The sequence below is a fragment of the Nannospalax galili genome, unplaced genomic scaffold, assembly GCF_000622305.1.
Source record: "Nannospalax galili isolate Female #2095 unplaced genomic scaffold, S.galili_v1.0 scaffold1421, whole genome shotgun sequence".
Lineage (NCBI taxonomy): Eukaryota > Metazoa > Chordata > Mammalia > Rodentia > Spalacidae > Nannospalax > Nannospalax galili.
In genome coordinates, this window is record NW_008345746.1 from 1 (window position 1) to 9947 (window position 9947).

General features: G+C 54.4%; 2 protein-coding genes across 4 annotated transcripts; one reads left to right on the plus strand and one right to left on the minus strand.

Moving 5' to 3' along the window:
- Positions 1–797: 797 nt before the first annotated feature.
- LOC103741172 (endoplasmic reticulum mannosyl-oligosaccharide 1,2-alpha-mannosidase) lies at positions 798–5288 on the plus strand (the record flags this gene model as incomplete). Its single annotated transcript, XM_008841885.3, has 5 exons — positions 798–1034; positions 1368–1488; positions 2026–2223; positions 2306–2437; positions 3235–5288. Coding segments are annotated over 5 exons (892 nt in total), but the record flags the coding sequence as incomplete, so codon positions are not given.
- A 317-nt stretch (positions 5289–5605) lies between these two features.
- Positions 5606–9699, minus strand: Dpp7 (dipeptidyl peptidase 7). Of its 3 annotated transcripts, none has more exons than XM_029567734.1 (13): positions 9551–9699; positions 9349–9462; positions 9135–9274; positions 8887–9014; positions 8174–8309; positions 8020–8101; positions 7752–7918; positions 7496–7556; positions 6856–6974; positions 6611–6767; positions 6415–6479; positions 5949–6019; positions 5606–5802 (listed from the first exon to the last, which is right to left on the minus strand). In XM_029567734.1, exons 1-13 carry the CDS (start codon positions 9645–9647, stop codon positions 5703–5705), a joined length of 1437 nt encoding a protein of 478 aa, XP_029423594.1. In that variant the 5' UTR covers positions 9648–9699; the 3' UTR covers positions 5606–5702. The 3 variants fall into 3 exon arrangements, with proteins under 3 accessions (XP_029423594.1, XP_008840108.1, XP_008840110.1); XM_008841886.3 differs by having other exon boundaries at positions 8887–9050; XM_008841888.3 differs by lacking the exon at positions 9349–9462 and having other exon boundaries at positions 8887–9050; positions 9551–9690.
- Positions 9700–9947: the final 248 nt, after the last annotated feature.

Genomic DNA, 9947 nt, shown 5'->3' on the forward strand with positions numbered 1-9947 from the left:
TTATGATTTTCTCACATACAGCTTTTGTTGAGATTCCGCTCTCTTGTTTTGTTTATTTTGTCTCTTTGTGGTGACAAAGAGTCTCTTTGTGTGTGTCTTTGTGCCATGCAGGCTAGGCACATTCTCTCCCTCTAAGCCACACTCAGCCCAAACTAGTTTCTTTTTATTTCTCATTTATTGTTTTGTTGTTTTTATCATGAAAGGGAAGAACTGGTTTCATTCTGGTTTTGGGGATGGGGTTTGAGACCAAGTATCTGTCAGTCTGTAGCCCAGGCTGACCTTGAACTCGGGGCAGTTCTTACAAACCAGCTGCTGTCCCTGCGTTGCTTGGATGGTTTTGTTTGTTTTGGATTGGGTTGTTTTTTTTTTTTTTTTTTCGGTCTTTTTGAGACAGGGTCTCCCTGTAGCCCCAGCTGTCCTGGAACTCACTATGTAGACCAGGCTGGCCTTGAACTCACAGAGATCCACCTGCCTCTGCCTCCTGAATGCTGGGATTAATGCTCGGATGGTTTTAACAGTTGAGATGATCTGTTAGTGTCTGTGACACTCACTGACCTTGTTTGCTCAGCCACCTTTGCATTTGGGGAGTAAACCCCATGTGGTCATGGTACACTGCTGGTTAATATGTTGCTGAATTGCATTGCCAACATGTTAATGAAGGCTTTCTGCATCAATGTTGGTAAGGAAGTTGGTTTCTGGTTTTAATCCTGATGGAGCATTTGTGTGGCCTTGGTGCTAGGATATTGCTAGCTTTGTGGAACAGGTCAGAAAAGTGTTCTCTCTCTCATTTTCTGAAGTTTAGAATTGTCTTCAGTAAGCCTACTCTCCCCTTGTCTGCCACAGGAGGCCGTGGAGGAGGTGACAAGGCACATCCACTCCCTGTCTGGGAAGAAGGATGGGCTAGTGCCCATGTTCATCAATACACACAGTGGCCTCTTCACCCACCCAGGAGTGTTCACCTTGGGCGCCAGGGCTGACAGCTACTACGAGTACCTGCTGAAGCAGTGGATCCAGGGCGGGAAGAAGGAGACACAGTGAGGCCTGATCCACTGCCTTAATGTAGAGCTGTTCTGTTCTCGTCCCTTGCTAGGAGCCAGCAGTGCTGCAGGGGTGGTCTGGCTCCTCCATATGAACATATTTCCCAACTGTGTGGGCTGTTCAGCAAGGCCCACCTTACATTCAGTGCCCGTGTTTGCAGGTGCTTAGGGCCTATGCTTTGTCTTAGGCTGTATGTCCAGTATGTACTCCCCAGGTGGGACCAGGCCTATAGTCCTTGTGTGGAACAAACAGTAAAGTTCATTTTCCTGTAGCTCTGAGCAAGCCGGTGCTGTGGCCATGGCCAGTAAGCTGACTTGTGGTATTCACAGGTTGTTGGAGGACTACATTAAAGCTGTTGAGGGGATACAGGCACACTTGGTACGGCGTTCCCAGCCTGGACAGCTCACATTTGTGGGAGAACTTGCCCATGGCCGCTTCAACGCCAAGATGGTAAGTTGTGGTGAGTTGGTGGAGCCTTTGGGCAGCTACTTCTTTCTTGGTAGCTTCCAAAGGTCGAGTCTGGATGCCAGAAAGAACAGAAAAATGCTGCTTAGGGGCTGTGTTCCATGGCCACAGGTAGATGCTGCCTGGCCTGATGTATTCCCCTGAGCCCAACAAAGAGAGGCCCTGCCTGCTCTTTTGTGGCAGACATGGGGTCTGCCAGGACCTTCCCTCTGGTCCTCCTTGTAGCTCCTGACGTGTAGCAGGTCTCTGAAAGTATCTGTGGGTTGGAGGGGTCCAGAGAGCCTGGGTCACTGTGACCCCAGAGGGCACCTGTACTGTTTTTTCTTCCCTGGACTCGGAAAAAGTGCTTGGCTTAGACCTGAGTCCACCTTGGTGCTCTGGAGCTGTGTGTGTGACAAGAGTTACTTAGGCTCACTGCCAGCTTGGATTCTTCCCTCCAGGGAGGCTAGAGACTGAATATACTTGGGGCTGGCCAGGCAACATGGGTCTGGGTCCAGCTGTGAGAAGACCCTTTGATTCCAGGACCACCTGGTGTGCTTCCTGCCAGGGACACTGGCTCTGGGCGTCCACCATGGCCTGCCTGCTGACCACATGGAGCTAGCCCAGGAACTCATGGAGACCTGCTACCAGATGAACCATCAGATGGAGACAGGTCTGAGCCCTGAGATTGCACACTTCAACCTGTACCCTCGGGCACATAATCAGGATGTGGAGGTCAAGGTGAGCCTGGGTGTGGGACTATACTGGGTAGGGGTGGTAACAGCAGGGGTGGACACTCCCTGAGCTTCTGCTCTGCCCCCAGCCAGCTGACAGGCACAACCTGCTGCGGCCTGAGACTGTGGAAAGCCTGTTCTATCTGTACCGCGTCACAGGGGACCACAAGTACCAGGACTGGGGCTGGGAAATCCTGCAGAACTTCAATAAGTACACACGGGTGAGCTGTTAGGCACCTCTCTGTGGTTTCAGCCAGGGACCTACCCCGCTGGGCTGCTGCAAAGCTCTGGCTGGCCATGCCCCTGAGGTTGCTATGGCATGGGTGGGAAGGAGCCAGCCTGCTGGGGCCTCCGTGGCTGCTTCCCAGCAGTTGTGTGTGACCCTGTTAGCATAGTCATTCTGCAGAGCTTGATGGTACCAGGGCCCTGTTGTATTTAGAGGCTCAGAGGTACCAGGTATTACTGGACTTTTCTCTCAGGACTCAATCTTTTTTGGAAAGGGTCTCTTCTCTTACCCTGTGGTGCCTAGTATTTATAAGGTGCGTGACCCAGGATACTGTCTCCCCCACCCCACCCCCCGACTGTGGTCAAGGTCTGCCTTTTACTGTCTTAGGGGGTTGGAGTCAGGGAAGATTGCAGAACTGGATGTGGTCTAGCTGTTGACACCTGTCTCTGTACCCCAGACCTCAATTGCTTCAGCTACCTGCCAGTGTCTGCATTTTCATATACAAGGTGCTGGGCCCTGTACATGCCCAGTGGCCCTGGCCTTACTGAGGCAGTTTCTGTCCCAGGCACTCAGGGGTTGTTGGCATTTTGCAGGTTCCTCTGTGGAACTTCAGCTGACCTTTGTTATTACAGTGGTCACTAACCGAGACTACCCTGAGACCATGTATGCTGGGGTCGACCAAGTAGCCTGGGTGGTGCCTCTAGCTAACAGCTCTTCCTAAGGCCTGGTTCTGCATATTAGGGCCTAAGCTGTATGTAAACTGTGTCATTGAGGCCTTGGCTCTTAATGCAGGTCCCCTCAGGTGGCTATTCTTCTATCAACAACGTCCAGAATTCCAAGAAGCCTGAGCCCAGGGACAAGATGGAGAGTTTCTTTGTGGGGGAGACGCTCAAGTACCTCTACCTGCTGTTTTCTGATGACCTGAATCTGATGAGCCTGGATACCTGTGTGTTCAACACCGAAGCTCATCCTTTGCCCATCTGGACCCCCGCCTAGGGGATGGCACCTGGCCTGGGGACTGCTTGAGGATAGAGGTGGCCCTTTTGGGTCTGGGACTTTCGCAGAGCCCAGTAGTCTTGGACAGCCACCAAATGTGGTGCTCCTGCCCAGCTCTGGGTACCTCCTGTCCCTGCTTTTCATCAGGGTGGTAGGTGGAACAAGAATCAAATCAGTAGGTATGGGATTCAGGCTGAACTAGTCTACCAGATGCCTTCGATCATGAAAATTCAGATCATGACTCTGATTCCTAAGCCTGATGGACTCTGCTGGCTGACTGCAGGGAGCCTCTCTGGTAGTCCTAAGACCTCTGGTCACCTCCTGGGGCTACTTAGGACCCCAGTGCCTGTGTTGAGTTCAGAGAGATAGCCCAAGGGGACAGTCTAGAAGGCAGCTGTGCTTGCTAACAACCTGTGAATGTTCTGACCCACAGGCCTGGTATGCCACTGTGACCTTGAGGGGCCTTGTGGCTCGAGTGTTTACGGGTTGGACTCAGGGATCCTCCTGGCTTCCCTACAGGGCTAGCAGGGCCTGGGCCCGTCTTGCTCCCAGGCTACCCTGATACAATGTGACTTCTCAGCTGAGAGAAAAATGGACTTGGTCCCACTATGACAGGTCCTGTTGTATAAGGGTAGCAGGGGAGTTTCTCTGGACTGGAAACTCCGGACTGACCTTAGAAGACAGCAAGTTCTCTGGATCAGACCTCAGTAATTGTCCCCTAAAGTCAGAACTGCTGTCCGCTGCAGACAGGAAGGGTAGACTTTGGGGAAGGTCTGTAGACAGTCCAAAAATGCCTAGTTTTTGCTGTCTCAGGATGGCCTGATGACAGTCTCCTGCCCCTGCCCCTCATCCAAAGGGACCCCTTGCTGTCTGATGGGAGCAAATGTGTACGTGAGGGAACTACATGCTCAGCAGCACCATGTGGCTGGGGATTCCGTACCTACGCCACACCTTTCTTGGAATGGGATGTTTGTACCTTGGGGTCTGAGCCTGTGGATACAAAGGCAGAGTAGGCCTCATCCTTGCTCAGTTGTCAGTGGGCTTACCCTGGGCCTTGGCTAAGATTCCCCGCTCCCAGACCAGGGCAACCCCTTCAGAAAGCCTGGCTCTGTCCTTCTATCTTAAGCCCAAGAATTCCTTTGCTTTTGTCTTTTCTGGAAGGTATCTCTGCAAAGCCAGTCCCCAGGCAGCAGAGGGTAGGGCCAACTGGGTAGAACTTAAGGCACCTCAAGGACATGCCCACTCCCCGTTTTCAGCTCAGAACATCTCAGTGGCAACCCCCGCCCTCCTCCCAGGCACAGTAGGTGCCCCAGGGGCTTCCTATCAAACTCTGGCACACCAAGCCAGCTCTGACCCCAAAGGTGTCTACAAATGACATGGCTGGTCAAATGACATCAGCCTCAGCCTCATGTCTAGAGGCTGCCTCCCCATATCAAGCTGTATCTGCTTCCTGGGGCCAGGAGCCCCATAGACTGGTGAATGGGCAGGTCTAGGCAACAGTTGAGTCTATCCCAGAAATCAGGCTGTGGGTAGGGCCTGAGCAGTTGAAGAAAATGTATATTCTCCATACCATGCCTTGACCTCCCAGATTTACGTATTCCAGAGGGGGTGCAAAGGGTCATGAAGATAGCAACTGCCCTGTGGCCCTCTGTGGGTCAGATTGGGTAGAGGATGTCCACAAGCTGAGAGCTCTTGCTGGCTGTGGTGGAACAGAACAGACAACATGGGAACAGTCCTGGGAGGGGGAGGCTGGTCCTTGGTGAAAACAGATTTCCCTCCTTGTCATCCTGAAGCACAAAACCTGAGAGCTGGAGTCCGTGCTTTATTAAATGTCTTAACTGGCCTCAGCACGTTGTGTGCAGTGTGTTGTCTTACTGGGGACATGTCCCTGAGCGTTGTCCCCACATGTGGACCAGTGCAGCACAGAAAGGGACACATCCGGCCTGGAAACAAGACGTTTATCCAACTCCTTCCACCCACCAGCCTGTTGCTTAAGACCCATCCGAGGCAGGCCACCATGGATCTGGACAGTCCCTCAGATGCAGGGCAGTCTGCCTGGCCACAGCTGCTCACGTGAAACAAGGAATTGCCGAGCCCTGCTTGGTCTTAGCTGGAGAGCCCCACCATGGATCTGGACAGTCCCTCAGACGCAGGGCAGTCTGCCTGGCCACAGCCGCTCACGTGAAACAAGGAATTGCCGAGCCCTGCTTGGTCTTAGCTGGAGAGCGCTGCCCCTTAGGCCCAGGCCCCTACGGCACTGTTGGCTACTGTTTCCATCTGGCTGCCTTCACCCACTCATGAATAAGAGTGGCCTCCAGTTTGCGTGCCTCCACGACAGATGCCGGGTCTTCTGGATTAGATGCTCTGAAGAGTAGGAAGATGGGGATGGACCACTCAGGGTGGCAGCAAGACCTCAGCACACAAGGTGAGCTTCATGCCCCCCTAGCGCACACCCCATCAATGGCCCAAGCTCAGCTAGAGGGAACCAAATAGACTGTCCCCCACTATACCTGAGGTCTAGGTGATGTGCTCCCCCCTCGATGGTGACAGCAATGACCGATGAGCTCAAGTTGTTCTGGATCTGGTGGGTCAGGAATTCAGGCGTGTGGCCTGTGCTTTGGGCCACACACGGTCCTGTCATGTCCCCTCCACCCCCAGCTCTGCTGTAGATGCCTCACACCGTGTGTGGAACTGAAGTAGTAGTGAGCTGACTGCACAGCCTATGGCTTCGGTGGAAAGGAGAGGTGATGTTTGATGGGCCACGTTAAGTCATCAAGAGAAGCAGAAATAAGGAGGGGAGGAAATGAGAACAGAAATGGCCAAGCTTGAACCTGGGTACAGATCTGTGAAGGCAAGGTTGGCTCTCTGAGTAAGAGTCTGGCCAAATAGGGAAACACTGCACAGAGCCACAGCAACAGCCTAAGTACTGACAAGAGCTCACACATGGGGCCAGCAGCTGCCCAGGCCAGGACTTACTCCGCCTCCTGCCCAGGGGTCTAGGTCACCATTGGAGAAGATGATGTTGCTGGCAGCTTTGAGGTCTGGAAGGAACATGGCAGATGGTGGCAAGGTACCCAGTCTGGCCCTCAAAGCTGGAGCTGCAGAACCAGCTTGCTTGGTACCGAGAGCAGGATCCTGCCCAGCACCCTGTCTCCCCAGCCCCAGCCTTTACCACCACCCCAGAAGCTGGTCTGCAGCCAGTCTGGCCGGGGCCACACTCCCCACGTATCCAGACAGTACTGCTGTCGGAGCGCATTGGTGAACGGGAGGTCAGGGAACATGTCGGTCACGTTGTTGCTGTCAAACGTCAAGTTGATCTCAGTGCAGGCCTGCAAGTGTCCCATACTTAAGTGAGACAGGCAAGGCACAGGCCCCTACCCCTATATCTGATAGTTCAGCTCACCTACATCAACACACCTGGTAGTCCCAGGCCTTGGCATCAGAGCCATTGCCACAGCCAGTGGGGTCAGCACAACTTTGGTATAGCCGGTAGATGTCATAACAGGGCTCCAAGCCAGAGGAATTGTAGACCAGCCCTAGGGAGGAGGGGTTCTAGAACCAGCAGCCAGACAGACAAGCTGCTTATTCAGGCCACTTTACCCATCCCCTTGGAAGGAAGGCTCCTGCAGGTGGTTGAGTCAGTAGGTCCCACATGCCTTAGTGAGGACAGTCCTTGAGCTCTCAGCCTTGGGGTCTATGGAACATGTGCCATCGGCGCTAGCCTGGCTGCTATGGCAAGCCAGTGACACCTAACAACCCCTCCCCCGAAACACAGTTGGGCAGGATAGAGCATGTGGAATTTCATGGCTGGGAACCTCAAGGGCCCCAAGGGGCTCAGGGGTCACTGTGCCTGTCCCTAGGGATGCTAGGGAGCCATGCCTCTGCCCAGCCCCCACCACACAAGTTCTGTCCTTTGCGGAGCTGTTGTACCCTGCTGTACCTCAGCTAGCCTAGCTTATGAGGTAGGGCCCCAGGCCAACGCTGCAGGTACTTTTCCCCTCCCAGCTCTGTGTCAATGTTTGAGTCTTCCACCCTTGCCCCACAAAGCCCAACGCACCTGCCAATGCTCGCAGACCCACGATCCTCTGGTCCTCACTCAGCAGCCGTTCACAGCCCACCTGGAGTAGAGGGGCAGCAGAATACCTCAGTGAAGGTCTGTTGCCAACTCGACCTTCCCTGGTCCCAGAACAAGGGTCAGGGTTGCTGGCCTGCATAGACCCAACAGCAGAACAATATCTCATGGTCCCAGAGCAGGTGCAAGGTCCTTGGGCTGGGTCTGCACTAGGCCCCTGCACCTGGGAGAGGTGCCTCACCCTGACAGGGTTGGCAGGAAGGTGCCCTAGGAAGTCGGTAGGATATGGGTAGTCCATCATGGCCAGCACAGTAAATGCATTCCGGGCAAACCCAAAAAGCTGAGTCAGGTCCTCTGTGCTAGAAAGCGGCTGGCAGGTGCCAAAATCCTGGCTGATGGTGTCATAGGCTGCAAAGAGAGGGCCAGGGGCAGAGGCTTAGGAGACTGCTGGCACGTATAAAGAGCAGGTTGGAGTGCCCAAGGTGGGCAGTGAGGGAGGGCCTCCTCACCTCCCTGGAGGAACAAGTCCTTGATTTGCCGGAAGGCATCCTGCACAGCCTGGGCACACTTAGGACTCTGGTCACTGAAGTCCTGGAAAAGAGAACATGGTTGTGGCACCGCCATACCTGCACTGGCCTGGGAGACCCTAGGACCCTCACTCACCGCTGTGACATCCTGGAAGAATTGGTAGGAGTTGCCGAGGCCTGCAACTGCTAGGACAGGTGCACTGGCTGCCAGTGCTCCAGCCACCAGGTGGGGGTACTTCATCCTCATGTAGGCGCTCAGCATCCCCCCATAACTAAGTGTGGAGCACAGGATTATGCCTGCAGAAGGCTGCCTGCATGCTCAGGCCAGCAGCCTCATCCTGGCCTCCAGGCTGAGGACCCTAGGCTGGATCTCCCAACCCCCGCCCCCACTTCCTCTTTCCCTCCTCAGAAGCCACAAGTGAACAAAGGACTTGAAACTCCTGAGGCCTACAAATTCTGATCCCAGGCCCCATACAGATGCAGCCTTCACTGGGAAAAGGCATTTATGGGTGCACACTGTTGAGACAGAAGCAAAGGGGAGGTCACCCCGCCCCATTGTGTGGCAACATAGCACAACACAGCCAATAAGATCCACTCAGGAAGGAGGGCCTCCACGAGGAAGCAAAGCTGAGCCCAGTACTGCCATGTTGGGAGTTAAGACCTGACCACACATGGGGGCTGAACCGAGGGTGTGGAGAACTCAGAGGCAGCTCTCCGGCCCTTCTGGCTTAGGGTGTTACCCGATGCAATGGGGTGGGCATCAGAAGGTTGGTCAAACTCCTTCAGATCTGTCATGGGGTCAGACATGGCTAAACACAACTCTATCTTGAAGGGAAATCAAGGACCCACCTCCCTCCAAAGGCTATGGTGGGAGCATCCTGGGCTCCAAGGTCCTGCTGCAAGGCCTGGAGCAGCACAGCAAAGTCAGCCAGGGCCTGCTCGATGGTCAGCAGCTGTATATACCCACGCTGTGTGGACTGTATTCCGAATGGAAGAGATTGTCCATAGTACCGCTGTGGGCAGCAAGGACGGATGGCTGAACCAGTGCCTCTGGCCCCGCCCGGCCCAGGACCACCAAGAACCAGCCAGGTACCCACGTGCTCCGCAAAGATAAGCAAGGCCTCCTGCTGGGCTGCCAGTTCCACCATGAAGCCAGAGTTGTTGGCGAAGGCCCAGATGTCCCCCTCATTCCCTGTGTAGAAGAAGACGGGCCCCTCGCCCTTCTTCCAGAACTTGTCTGTGGGGAGTAGGTAGGCATTGGTGAGCCTAGGGATGAGTGGGCAGGGCACATGTTGTGGGGACAGCACTCACCTGACAACAGAAACCGCTGACCGAAGGTTCTGTTGCCAAAATTCTCGAAGTTGAAATGATCCAGATATTGCTCAAAATACTTTTCCTGAAAGTCAGGGTCTAAAACTCTGTGGGCTGAGGGCAGGTGCGGAGACTCAGGGGCTGGCAGGGACCATCAGGGACCCAGAGGGGTTGTGAGAGAGGGCTTCCAGTCTACACTCACCTCTAACCTGGAGGTCAGACAGCACCAGTGCCAACAGCAAAACCAGGGCCCAAGAAAGGACCCCATGGCCCAGCCGGACTCTAAGCCGTAAGCTCATGGCTGATTCTGAAGGCAGGCACTGTCGGTCATGTGACCAGCGTCACGTGGTAGACGGGCCCTCATCACATGACAGCCTGGAAGGGCTATTTTAACTGTGACTGGATTCTAGAGAGGGCCGACCTACCTCTCCCTCTTGTGTCAGCGTCTGGGTTCTGTGGTCCTGGTCTTAAGAATTCCCCTGGGTTCCTCCTGTGTTTCCGTGAGATGATCCCCATGGAAACCCAGGTCGCAGGTCAAGGACCAAGGGCTTAGAACTCAGGGTTGTGTGGTTGTAGTGAATAGAGCCCAAGCTGAGCAC

Bases quoted from the DNA above. Each gene is read 5' to 3' on its own strand.
- Dpp7 (XM_008841886.3), bottom strand. From the start codon at position 9,647: ATGAGCTTACGGCTTAGAGTCCGGCTGGGCCATGGGGTCCTTTCTTGG. The intron at 6,768-6,855 runs GTGTGTTGATGT...GGACACTTGCAG, and splicing joins CCAAGGCCTGGGACTACCAG to GCCTGCACTGAGATCAACTT. The intron at 5,803-5,948 runs GTATAGTGGGGG...CCTACTCTTCAG, and splicing joins GCACATCACCTAGACCTCAG to AGCATCTAATCCAGAAGACC.